The following is a 12,508-nucleotide window of genomic DNA, read 5'->3' as shown; positions in this document are numbered from 1 at the left end:
GTTTTGTATATCTTTATAAATGTTTTTGATATGGAGATGTGGAAATAAAATTCAATCAATTCATTTCATTCAGTTCAATTCAATAAATCTGTTGTCACCATGCAATGAAACCTTGGACTGCAGTATTGTTGGAGTATATGATATACGTACTGTGACAAGAGTCGAGTCGCATTCCCCATGTTTGTACCATCGGTAGACCACAGCCGCTGAAGAGTTGCTTGATATTCACTTTTGTTCACTTTTATCTGTCTGTCCAGATTCATGAATACAATCACAATCCATTCGCTTGGGCTTCAATGGGTGGAGAAGACGACATCACAAGTCAGGTGAGCAGTCTTGAACTTGAGCTAAGCGACGGGAATCAACACACCAAGCTGACCCCTGTGAACCTACCCAAAGACATTGACATCTTCATAGATAATGAGGATACTAAGGTTCAGCAACTCCAAGCGGCCGAGGTATCACAGAGTGGAGAGATCAATTACTATTTCAACTTCATATCACAGATGGCATATGTAGTGGTTGAGGTTGTCGTGTACAACCGTTCCTTGTACGAGCCCTTCCCAGAACTATCCCTGTTTCTCACCCGCAATGAAACTGGAACGAACAGTTCTGCAGGAGTGGATGCTACCCACATCTTGAACACCTCATTTCCAGCAGGAGCTGACCCCCCTGTATCGGCATTGAATGACACCCACAATATGACAGGCAACCCTTACCTGTGGATTATTCCATTTAGTGAGATAGGGGTGAATGGTGACCATGGTCTTGTTCTCAGTGGCTGGGGGATGGTTAATAAATCGGATATTGCTTTGTATGCCTATGGAGCTCAGTGTGTTTACTGGAATACAGAGGAGGAGATGTGGGACACCACTGGATGCAAAGTGAGTCTAAATTATGATTTTTTTAAATATTTTTTTTGTCGTATAATCTATGTTTGTTTAACTTAATGGCAGGTTGACAAAACTATTAGAATTGTGAAAATATATATTTTGCATATTTCTTCTTTGTATCAATAAGCCATGTGAATATATACCTATATAAGAACACAAAACAACCTCAAACATGTTTTGATGCCTAGAAAGAAAACATATACTTTTGATCACTGTCCACATATTTTTATGCCTGCAACGAAGTAGCCGGAGGCATTAATGTTTTGGGATTGTCTGTCAGAACGTCCCGTTCTCGTGATCACGTTATCTCAAGAAACGATTGATGGATTCTTGCAAAACTTAGGTCATGTATGTATCGTGCAGAGACAATAGTCTGATTACTCGAGGTCAGGGCTCATTATATATGCAAGAATAGCTCGTGATCACATTATCATTTGAACTGATGGACGGATTCCTGCCAAAATTAGGTCATGTATGTATCTGGCAGAGCCAATGAACTGATTAGATTTGGGGGTAATGAGGTCAAAGGTCATGGGGTTCATTATCTATGCAAAAATACCTTATGACCGCATTATCAGTAGAACCGATGGATGGATTAATTATTATCAAACTCAGGACATGTATGTATATTGGACTGATTTAGATTTTCCGGACATGAGGTCAAAGATTAAAGGGTCATACATGTATATGAAAAAAGGTTTGTGATCACTATATTGCGAGAACATGCTAATGGATTGCATATATTTGCCTCTGTTTTGGTTTTTAGAATCGCTCTATGGCGGAGGCATCATTTTCAACTGCACGCAGTCGAAGATCAATCTAGTCTTTATTGAATAAAGTACTGTATATCATAAGGGTCACCATTATTTTCAGAGATCAAAACAATTTTCCAGTGTTTTTATTTTCTTCTACTTTCCCCCTTTTTCTTTTTCATCCCATTTTACAATATCAATATCCTAATTTATGAACAGTCATATTTGTGTTTTTCACATATTTTAAATGATCAATTTTCTCACTGGAAAGCAAGTTGTAAAGGAAAGCCTTTCATCTCTTTTCCTGCAACGATAGGTTGGACCTCTGACATCCCGCATCCTTGCCCACTGCCAGTGTAACCATCTCTCTCACTTTGCTGCTGGCTTTGTGGTTCTTCCCAACACTGTGCACTTCATCAAAGATGCATCTCTCTTTGCTAAGATACTGGAGAATCCAATCACTGCTATGACAGTGGGATCAGTCTTTGCTCTGTATGTCTTGGTTGCCGTCTGGGCAAACAGACACGACAGAAGAGCTGAGGAACAGGTATGTAACAATATAACACCATAGGCATAGGGTCATTATTCTTTTAAAGGGATGTTAAATCTGAGATACACAGTCCTATATGTTACCAGTGTCTGTGATATGGTGTAATATTGAAGCCCTAAAAAAATGATCAAGAAGTGCCTCAAAAGAGTTAAAATCTTTGAGTGACCGGTTTTACCATACTCGTTTTCCCCAATAGACTGTAGTGTTATGAAAACCGTTTGGCGAACGGTTTTCAAAATTTGTAATTCCAATCACAAATATCTTGATAATCAGACAGGCGATCGGCTTGTAAAAGTCATGGAGTTCCTGACTGACCTAAAGGTTTATAATTATCATTGCAGCATGAGCTAAATCAAGGATTATTTCTAAAGGATCTAAGACAAACTTACCGGATTCCTTTAAGAGGCAATTCGAAGTACACAACTATGTCAATGTACAAAACAAAACTGCCCATCCACACCCTTAAAGGAAAAAAAAATCACAAATGATTTTTCAGAGACCATGTTTTCATTGAATGTTTACTTGCCTATGGTGGATGTTATATCTAGATCAGGGGGTCATGACAAGGCTGCCTGACTAATGTTTTAATATCAGTTGGTCAAGCCCAAAACAATTCTGTGAGCATCATTCCTCTCATTACACTCTCCCATTTGTTTTGTGTATAATTTTTGTGGAGTTCATAACGTTAGGAACCAGAGCACCATAAGACTTAGTTCCCATAGGACATATATTTATTCGGATGGTCATATCTCAGCCAATACTTACATATTCGATTGGTTTTCAACATTCGGACATTATTTTTTATGCTCTTTTGGAAAATGAAGACAAAATTGAGAAATTCTAAAAATAGGTTTTTATGGTGTCTCAGCTTTGTTCCTCTATTTGTCTATATTTTTTCAAGCCTTTCATGTTCACCTTTAAAATTCTAAAAGTCGCCCTTGTCCATTTCTTTGAACAGGCACGGGTGATCTTCTTGGGTGACAACAACCCAGAAGCTCAGTACAATTACCATGTGACCATATTCACCGGTTTGCGCCGTGTGGCAGGTACCACAGCGGTTGCCACCATCACCCTCTATGGGGCTGCTGGTTCCAGTGAACCCCATGTCCTTACTACTGAGGGGAAGCGCAAGATTCTGCAGAGGGGAGGAGTAGATTCCTTTGTGTTGTCTACACATGGTTCCCTGGAAGAACTGACGGCTGTGAGAGTGTGGCATGATAACTCTGGAAAGCAACCCGAATGGTGAGGCTCTAAGTAAACCATGTCCAGGGAATTATCTGAATCAACTTCAAAGTGTTATACAGTGCGTCCCAGAAAAAACGAAACCGAGAAGTATCGATGTTTTATCATAACTTAATCACAACCATAATTAATGAATGATACATATTTGGAAAGCTTAGAGTCTCCTCTTTCAGTTGATGCTACTCACGTGATGCATATTTCACGCATGAGTGAGTAAAAGCAATTTGAAGGAAGGAAACCAAAAAGTAATTTGGCGGGCGGTATCTGAATTTCAAAGAAAAATTCATATTTCTAGAAAATTCATTTTCTGCTCTTTCATATGATACCTCAATCAAGAAAAATAAGCCAGGAATAACAAAGTTCTGTTTGTTTAAAGTAGCACTTACATTTTCATAATTTTAACAAACGAATTCGTTTTCACTGGGTGCCTGCCATAGCAAAAAGCAGATTTGACAAAAGACTTAACTCCGTTTCGTTGACAATCAGCCATTCATGAAGACTCACGTCTACGGCTGATTGTCAGAGATACGGAGTTAAGACTTTTGTTAATTTCATTTATTGATACGGCAGGCAGCCAGTGAAAACGAATTTGTTTAATACAATTATGGAAGTGCAAGCACTACTTTAAACAAACAGAACTTTGGTTCTTATTTCACAGGCACCTGAACCGCATCCTGGTACACGACCTGCAGACCAAACAGCTATGGTACTTCCTCTGTCATACCTGGCTAGCAGTGGATCTAGGAGAGTGCACTGTGGACAAGACCTTCCCAGTGGCCACCACAGAGGACCTACAGCAGTTCCAGCACCTGTTTATCACTGGACTCCTACGTGACATGAAAGACCACCACCTGTGGGTGTCCATCTTCACCAGGCCACCCAACAGCAACTTCACTCGTCTGCAACGTATCACCTGCTGCTTCACTCTTCTCATGATGTCCATGTTGGCAAGTATTATGTTCTTTGGAATCACTCCCGAGGATGTGGACGTGGGCGACTCCAAAGGTCCAGAGATGTCGCAGGAGATCGGGATGGGAACTATCCGTGTGACATGGTTCGACATCCTGGTCGGCATCGAGAGTGGACTTTTGGTGTTACCGGGGAATCTGCTAATATTGGAAATCTTTCGAAATGTCAGAAGCAGGCATCCTTCAAAGGGTGACAAGTCTGTTGAGATTGTAGCTGAGAGCGAAGATGACAAATCAGGAACAACTAAAACCACAAGTGAGCAGTCCACAAAGTCGATAGCTACGGCATCCTTAAAAGCTTCAGATGGTGAAAATGTGCCTCACCATGCAGGAGATGGAAGTCAAAACCACTCTGAGCAGATACCATCAGAAGCACAATCTCCTGAGACAATAACCCAAGAGAAAATGAACAATGAACATGACATTGAGAGCCAGATTCAACCTGTTGCTCAGTCTGTTTGGATAGACTCTGCATCTAATGAGTGCTCTAAGTCAGCAGATGTGTCTGTAAGAAGTATCCATGTCAGTACAACCGAGGAAATCCCACCATGTTGCTGTTTAAGACCATGCTACAAAGGTTCAGAACATGATGATGTGGTCTCAGGAGGAGGAGATGACCGTTTACACAGAACAGCATCCTCTTCGGTTCTTTCATCTTCTGATTCCCAACCTGAATCTTTGAGTCCGGAAGCAACAGAGCTGCAAAATAGGCCTCCGTTCTTCATGCGACATGAAGACTACCTTCATCACCATATCAACACAATGCATGAAGAAATTTACCATGCACCGGAGGGCTACTTCAAAAGTGAGGAAGATCGGAAGAAGGTAGGAATTTTAATGGCACATACAATATCAAAGATAGGGTATATTTTATTAGTGCAGTGTATCACCATATCAGCTTTACGGTTTCTCTGTAGACAGAAGATGAGGCAAAACATTGCAGCAAATTCTAATTTTGAAAAATGAATGATGTTTGTATAGTGATATAATTTCATTGCACCATTTAATATCATGGGAAAATATAAAATGACAAATAGATTGTATAATGTAAGGAGAAAATCTTTTTTGAAAAATTATTCCTTCAAGGTATTCATCTGTAAATGTATTATGATTGACATCCTCTGCTAGGCACTGCGGAAACTGGAAGAAACTCTCAAGGTACATGGCTGGTATCAACATCTGCAAGAGGAGGAGGAAGGTCATGCTGCAACTGAAGACCAAGATAAAAGCGGTTGCTGCCAAGGTGAAAGTCAAGGATGCCTGCCCTGGTGGTTCGTCTACATTGGCTGGTTCTTTGTAGTGGTCACCAACCTGGTATGTGGCTACCTGGTCATCCTGTATGGTCTAACTTATGGCCTCCAGACCTCCATGGACTGGCTGGTCAGCATGATGGTTTCATTGTTCCAGAGTATCTTTGTCCTGCAGCCAGGCAAGGTCATCCTAGTGGCTGCATTCTCTGCCGTTATCTGGAAGAAACATGAGGACGATGATGTTGGCGTGGACCTCTTTACAGATCCAGCCACAGGCAAGTATTTCAGGGGGAGGGTGCCAGATTTCAGGCAGTTAACTGGTTTCAAGCTCTGTCTCATCTCCACTTTGGTTTTTGACAGGATTCACGACAACAAAGAATCCAGTTTTATGGAACTCTATAAGTGTCAGATTCTTTTTACATTCACAACATAGACCTACATGTCGATGAATAATCTCTGCTTGCTCTCTGATAAACCATCAATAATATTTTGTGTCTGATGCAGCCTATCAAAGTGTAGGTAGTCGATAGGAACCAACTAATTAAGGTATCAAATTTCAAGTTGTTCATGTATAAGTAATACTAATGGTATATTCATTCATGAAAATTTAAGCGCTCAATACATTTATACACAGGTATCTTCATGACTCCGGCAAATGCCAAAGGGAGAGGTAAACGGCACACCATTGCTCGCTACTACCAACCACCCACTATCGAGTCTGTAAATCAAGTCAGAGAACGACGGGAAGCTGAAGCGAAGATGTGCAAGATGCTGAAAGAACTCCTGGGACAAATTCTTCTGGTGGTCCTAGCCCTAGAAGTAGCCCACTTCCAGAGGGATCCCAACAACTACCTGTTTCATCAAACCGTGGCTAATACTTTCACTGCAGGATTTGAAGATGTGAGTTAATTGTGTTAGTCTCTCTTGGAAAGATTTCTTAGGGGGTAATGAGACATTTGCTTCAGGCTTTATTTCGTCAAAAGCGTGGTGTAAGGGTTATTCTTGGGTTTCGGGGGTTGAAGGTTAGAGTCCCTTCATAGGTGAAATTGTTTGAATCTACAGTCGACCTCGTATATGTCAAATAACTGCCCAAGTCGATGATAATAAAAAAAATATACGCCCTCGGTGGCCCTGTATTCCAGACTTGCTGGCTCCCGCTCCTCCGTTCTTCTCTCTCTCGTATTCGCCTCTCTCTTGCTCTCTCTGCTCCCCTTCCCATTTCATCTACACTGTCGCTCATATAGTTGGAATATTTTTGTTTACCTCAATTTATGGAATTATTTTGACAATGATTTATTCCTAAATAGATCTAGATAATACTATACTTTCTCAGATTTTATTGAATAATAATTTGCCAGTGTTTTTTTTGCGTGACTGCTACAGCATTAAGCTAAAGCATAATTCATTGAATTCCCCCCCCCCCCCCCCCCGGTCCCCAACTGAAAAAAAATCTTCTGTGTGCCCATGCCTTGAGCCATAATGCATGGTCGTACAGAGGATTTTGTTATGTTAAGGAACGGGGTAAAATTCAATAAATTATTGAAAATCTGAGAAAGTATAGTATTATCTAGATCTATTTAGGAATAAATCATTGTCAAAATAATTCCATAAATTGAGGTAAAAAAAAATATTCCATCTATATGAGCGACAGCGTACATGTAGCATGTAGCTCTCTCTTTCTCACTCTCTTTTCTTCTGGTTCTGGTTTTGGATTTCTGGTTCTGGATTTTACTCCGACAAAGCGGGATCCCGCATCACGTCAGAGGGCTGACCTGGGGGTTGACCTGGTGGAGTTATTTCCGATTGGTGTTTGTGAAAAAATCGCAGAGCCTTTTCTTAAAAATGTCTGTTTGGGGCGTCTAGGATGTCATGAGGCAGGTCGTTCCAATATTTAACAGTCCATGGGAAAAAGCTATTTGAGTAAATTGTTGTGTTGGTTCTAAGTCTCTGGAAGGATGATAGGTGTGTGCGTCTAAGTTGGCGAGATGGTCTGGTTAAGTAGGGGTTCCAGTCAACGTCTTCTTGGTCCTCATGCTGCTAGATTTCTTCATTTATCTTGGATTCTTGCTTTAGCAATATCACTGCTGTATGCACTTTTACTGGCAATGTACACATAACACGCACACTTTGTTAGCATGGATTTTACCAAACAAAGTGCATTCATATAAGACTATGTATTAGATAGGCCTATGGGTAAGCCAAATTTCTAAGAATTACGTACAAGTCGAAGATTGGCTTAGTCGACTTACGCGAGGTTATCTGTACTTTCAAATTTAGATTTTACTCTAAATGGTGATTACCATTTTACTACACCTACATGTATTTGCAGATACTGATACTCCTACGTCTAACAAAGCAGCTGATGGAATTTCCTCTTCTTTGTAAAGATATCTATGAATTAGGTGTGTAAAATGAGTTCTGTATTGAAGCATTACTATGAAACAGTCATGAGAAGGTGGGCGGTATCTTTTAAAGCTTTCTCTGATTGACCTTGTTGTGTGACAGTGTTTAACTGTAAAATGATAAATTCCTATTCATGAATGAATCTTTTTGTATCAGGTTTCCTCCATCAATGATGTGTATGGGTACTTGGAGGAATCGTTTGTACCAGAGCTGTATGGAGAAAACAGGGGATTCCTAGGAGATGAAAGCACCTACAGAGTAGGGCGAGCTAGACTGAGACAGGTCCGGATCATCCCTGGTGAGAATAAAGAGGTTCAGCATAAGGCCTTTAAAAAAAAAAGATGTTGTATTGCTCTTTGCGACCGATCCCAAAATCTTGAAATCTACGGTCAGCATTTTTTTAAAAGTTTTTTTTTACTGTTTTTTGGGGTGAAAAAAATGTATTAAAGCATTCAAAACTGAGAAATAACAGGGCGTTGTGGCATGCGCCTGTAATCCAGCTTATAATGGAAGTCACAAACTGATTCAGCCGAGGACGCAGGTTTGAAAATGAGTCGCGTCTTTCAGATGGTGACGTCAAAAGTCGATCCCCAGACGTAAATAATCATATCCGATTGATACACGTCTGTAAAAAATTAATTACACACACACACACTCACACCAAAGAGGGAGTAAAAAAAAAAAAACATTAAAAAAAAAAAAAACATTTCCGACCGACCGACCCACTTTTGGGACCTAAAGGGCAATACAACATCATATTTTGTTAGGCCTAATTCTTACATGCACCAAGTCACACATTGGCTTTGATAGAATAGAGTTTTGCATACATACATGCAGACATACACGAGTAGCATGTGAAATAATACTTTTGTTGTCCACAGCGGAAATATCTCATTGCATGTAATGATTTTGCTGTATGTTCGGTTTCCTTGGAATTTTCCCATCGTTTCCTTACCTCAATATGTTAGTAAAACCAGCATACTTATTTATTTCCTCATGTAGATGCCTGTACTCCACCCAAGCCTACACAACACATTGTGAACTGCACTGGAATCTTAAGATCTCAAAGTCATACCAACCAGCAGACTTACAACAAGTCATGGTCAGAACTCCTTGAAGATGATACAGAATCTAAAGCAATTACAGATTCCTATGGCCCTTGGAAGTTCACACCGTCAAGATCATCCCACGGGAGCTATCACATGGGTACAGTTACATTGTACACACAAGGTGGCTACATCCAGGTCTTAAGCTCGACTGCCCGCAGCACCCTCCGCGTACTCCAAGAACTTGAGAATCGGAAGTGGTTGGACGAACTGACAAGGGCTCTGTATATAGAATGGACAGTCTTCAGTGCAGATGCTGGATTGATGTGTGTTTGCACTGTCTTGTTTGAGGCTACCACAATGGGGAATCTTGTCTCGACAGGAGAGTTCCATGCTTTCAAGATCTTCAGCTTGGAAACCGTCGTGGATAAAATCAACCTGGCCCTCCAGAGTGTCTACCTCTTGGTGATCCTTGGCCTTATCCACTTGGAAGTCAAGAAACTGAGACGCAAGAAGAGGGCATATTTCCAATTCTGGAATATCCTGAACATTCTGACCATAATTTTGTCCATCCTATCCGCTGTATTCTACAGCCTATGGGCGACCTCTCTGCACAAAGCCATGAAGGACTACACCCAGAATCCTTCTAAGTTCATTTCCTTCTTCTATCCTGTGATCATGGATCAAACCTTCATGGCTGTTACAGGATTCCTAGTGTTCATCAACACACTCCGTTGCGCCAAGATCCTGCGTTTCAACAGCAGCATCCAAACGATCCATCACACATTCTCCAACATAACCAGCGAGTTCTTTATCTTCACTCTCATGGTGTTAATCTTCCTATTTGCCTTTGCTCTTCTGTTCTGTGTGACATTTGGCTCAGACGTCATGGATTTCAAGGATGTGGCCTTCTCCTTCCAGACCATCTTCCTCTTCCTAGAGGGGGGCTATGAGGAATTCATGGATGTTAGTGAAATCTATGCAACACTGGGCCCACTTTACTTTATCTTCATGACAATTGCTCTATTCTTCCTCCTCTTCAATTTCTACATTCTCCTCATTCTTTATGCATTCCGAGATGCAAGGCATATTCTTCCCAATGAGGACCACAAGGATGTGCTGAGCGCCATTGTGGACTGGTTATTCTCTGTCTGTTCAATCAGAAAAGTATCAAGGAAAGACGAAACTATGAAATCTGCGCCAGTATTCAAACATTACCGAGGTGAATTAACTTTGGAATAAGTTCTGCAGGTCTTGAAAAAACTATTTATAATTCAATAAAACTGAAATATATTGAGTGGAAATGAGTCACAGCACTCCACTATGCATGCTCATGGCAAAATGCTATTGCATTCTATTGATAATACTGTAAAGCTTGTTTAGATATTCATACTTTTTGACACAGTTTTAAATGTTATGTACATTAAATCAAAAGAAGAAGGATAAAGGAGCAAAAAATGATAATAACCATCTTTTTTCACAGATCTCACGCTTGCTATAAAGCTCCAACCCTAACAAAACGGGGAAATAAGGTCACGTGGCTCGATGACGCATTGGTCTTAGTTGTCATTTTTAAAGCTAGATTTCAGAATTATTGATGATTTCTAAGAAAAATAATTGTCATATTCGAAATCTCTGTCAAAAAGTCTTCTACATGTCTTTTTTTCACTTTGAAGCCCGATCTGAAGAAATTATGTACAGTGAAATTTTTAAAATTTGGACTACATTGTGAATACAATTTAAGCTAAAGACAATCAAATACTCGACTAAGAAACACTGTATATTTGTTCATATAAAAAAATCTCTTTTATTCTGCATAAATTTCTCGAAAAATGTTTTAGATGCAAGAACAATGTTTTTTGAAATCGTTTGAAATAAAGCAACTACAATTACAATGAAGCTTTTTTTAATTCATTGTTTCTCTCTCAAAAAAAAACATTGTTTTTGAAATGTGCAGATGTGCATCACAATTTCTGTTTTATAACAATCACCGGGCATGGTGGCTCAATGGTTAGAGCGCCCGCCTCATGAACAGGAGGTCGTGGGTTCAATCCCCGGGCGAGTCATACCAAAGACTTATAACAATGGGACCTTCTGCCTTCTAGCTAGGCGCTCAGCATATTAGATTGGAGAAGGGTAATAGTAACATATTATGTTATGCAGGGCCCGCTGGAAGAGCAGTTTCATAACTGAAGTGGCTACCCTGGGTAAATAAAACGTTATTATTAAATAATATCTATTTGTTGTGATATTCTAAATACAGTTCTTATACATGTATCTCAGATATACTTGTATTAAAATGATGTTTCCTTCAGACAATTTACATTATTGTGTACCATTATTAAATTGTGATACAAATGTCGGCAAAATAGAAGAAGTCAAATTAAGTTGGCAGAAAATGCACTTCATTTTCTTATTTATCACCACACTCTTTGCTGAATTCGCAAATGATATATCAGTTGTAGTGTGAAAAAATTCTAATTTCTGGTGGTTTTGATCAAATCATCATGCATTCAATGTCTATATCAGGCCTTCTCAACTAGTATATTAGAAGCGCTAAAACGAAAAGAATTTGTAGTTGAAGTGCCACCCTGTATGGTTAATGGTGCTGCGAGGGAGCGTAGCGACCGAGCCGAAAATGGGTGGGGTCCAGGGGCGAAGCCCTAACGGGGGTATGCACAAGCTGGTGGATTTAGGGCTTTCTAAAGGCCCAAATAGGGCATTTTTAACACCATTTCATTCCACAATATAATCAATCTTAATTTCATATTGATGTGAAAAATTAGTACAATTCCTGGTTACAATTACACTGGAGGTATATTTATATGTATTTTTGTGTGTGCAATAAACACAGGAAATGTCAAAATAAATTGAAAATCAAACAAACAAAAACAAGATGTTTCCAGAGATTGGCAATGTTAAAATTGGTATCCCATCGTAAGCCAATTGTTGTTCATATCTTAGGTTTAGATTCGTATAAAATGGTAAAAAAAACGAAAATTCCCCTTTCTCCCTGTTTGTTAAGCAGGCATTTTGGGCTCAAATTCAACTGCAACTTCTTGATTTAGTTGAGTATTTAATTCTAAAATATCTTTTCTTTCTTTCTTTCTGTTTTTTGTGTTGTTGTTGCAACAGTCGCGCGCCGCCAGTTGAGAAGGCCTGGTCTATATAAACATGAACTTGTGCATCAGTAAGAAAGCAACTTTCTAGTCATCTGAAATTGTGCATTGGCATTAAAAATGTAGTATTCTATTTATCTTCAATGAACAGTGTCTTGCCATATTTAAATAAATATTCAATAAACATGTTTATTGTTACCTCATTTAAAGCTTCTTCATTTTTTCTTCGTCTCACAGCTCCTCCCCCCCCCCCCAAAAAAAAAAAAATGTCCAATGCTTTGACCA

The 12,508-nt window shown here is 39.6% G+C and overlaps 2 protein-coding genes across 2 annotated transcripts in view; one reads left to right on the top strand and one right to left on the bottom strand.

Annotated features, from left to right (window-relative positions):
• Positions 1 to 10,568, top strand: part of LOC105441672 (polycystic kidney disease protein 1-like 2) — a 54,462-nt gene extending 43,894 nt beyond the window's left edge. The window contains exons 17-24 of the mRNA XM_030997149.1: positions 258 to 884; positions 1,962 to 2,192; positions 3,154 to 3,437; positions 4,096 to 5,230; positions 5,534 to 5,930; positions 6,290 to 6,555; positions 8,215 to 8,356; positions 9,061 to 10,568. Of these exons, the coding sequence (XP_030853009.1) occupies positions 258 to 884; positions 1,962 to 2,192; positions 3,154 to 3,437; positions 4,096 to 5,230; positions 5,534 to 5,930; positions 6,290 to 6,555; positions 8,215 to 8,356; positions 9,061 to 10,346 (4,368 nt within the window). The 3' untranslated portion in view covers positions 10,347 to 10,568. The remainder of the gene's footprint in view (positions 1 to 257; positions 885 to 1,961; positions 2,193 to 3,153; positions 3,438 to 4,095; positions 5,231 to 5,533; positions 5,931 to 6,289; positions 6,556 to 8,214; positions 8,357 to 9,060) is intronic.
• Positions 1 to 12,508, bottom strand: part of LOC762953 (queuine tRNA-ribosyltransferase accessory subunit 2) — a 31,669-nt gene that overhangs the window by 8,185 nt on the left and 10,976 nt on the right. The gene's annotated exons all lie outside the window — the stretch shown is intronic.

This window comes from Strongylocentrotus purpuratus, unplaced genomic scaffold, assembly GCF_000002235.5.
Source record: "Strongylocentrotus purpuratus isolate Spur 01 unplaced genomic scaffold, Spur_5.0 spur5_scaffold_4, whole genome shotgun sequence".
In the NCBI taxonomy this organism is placed as follows: Eukaryota; Metazoa; Echinodermata; class Echinoidea; order Camarodonta; family Strongylocentrotidae; genus Strongylocentrotus; species Strongylocentrotus purpuratus.
This window is presented reverse-complemented; position numbering and strand designations above follow the sequence as displayed.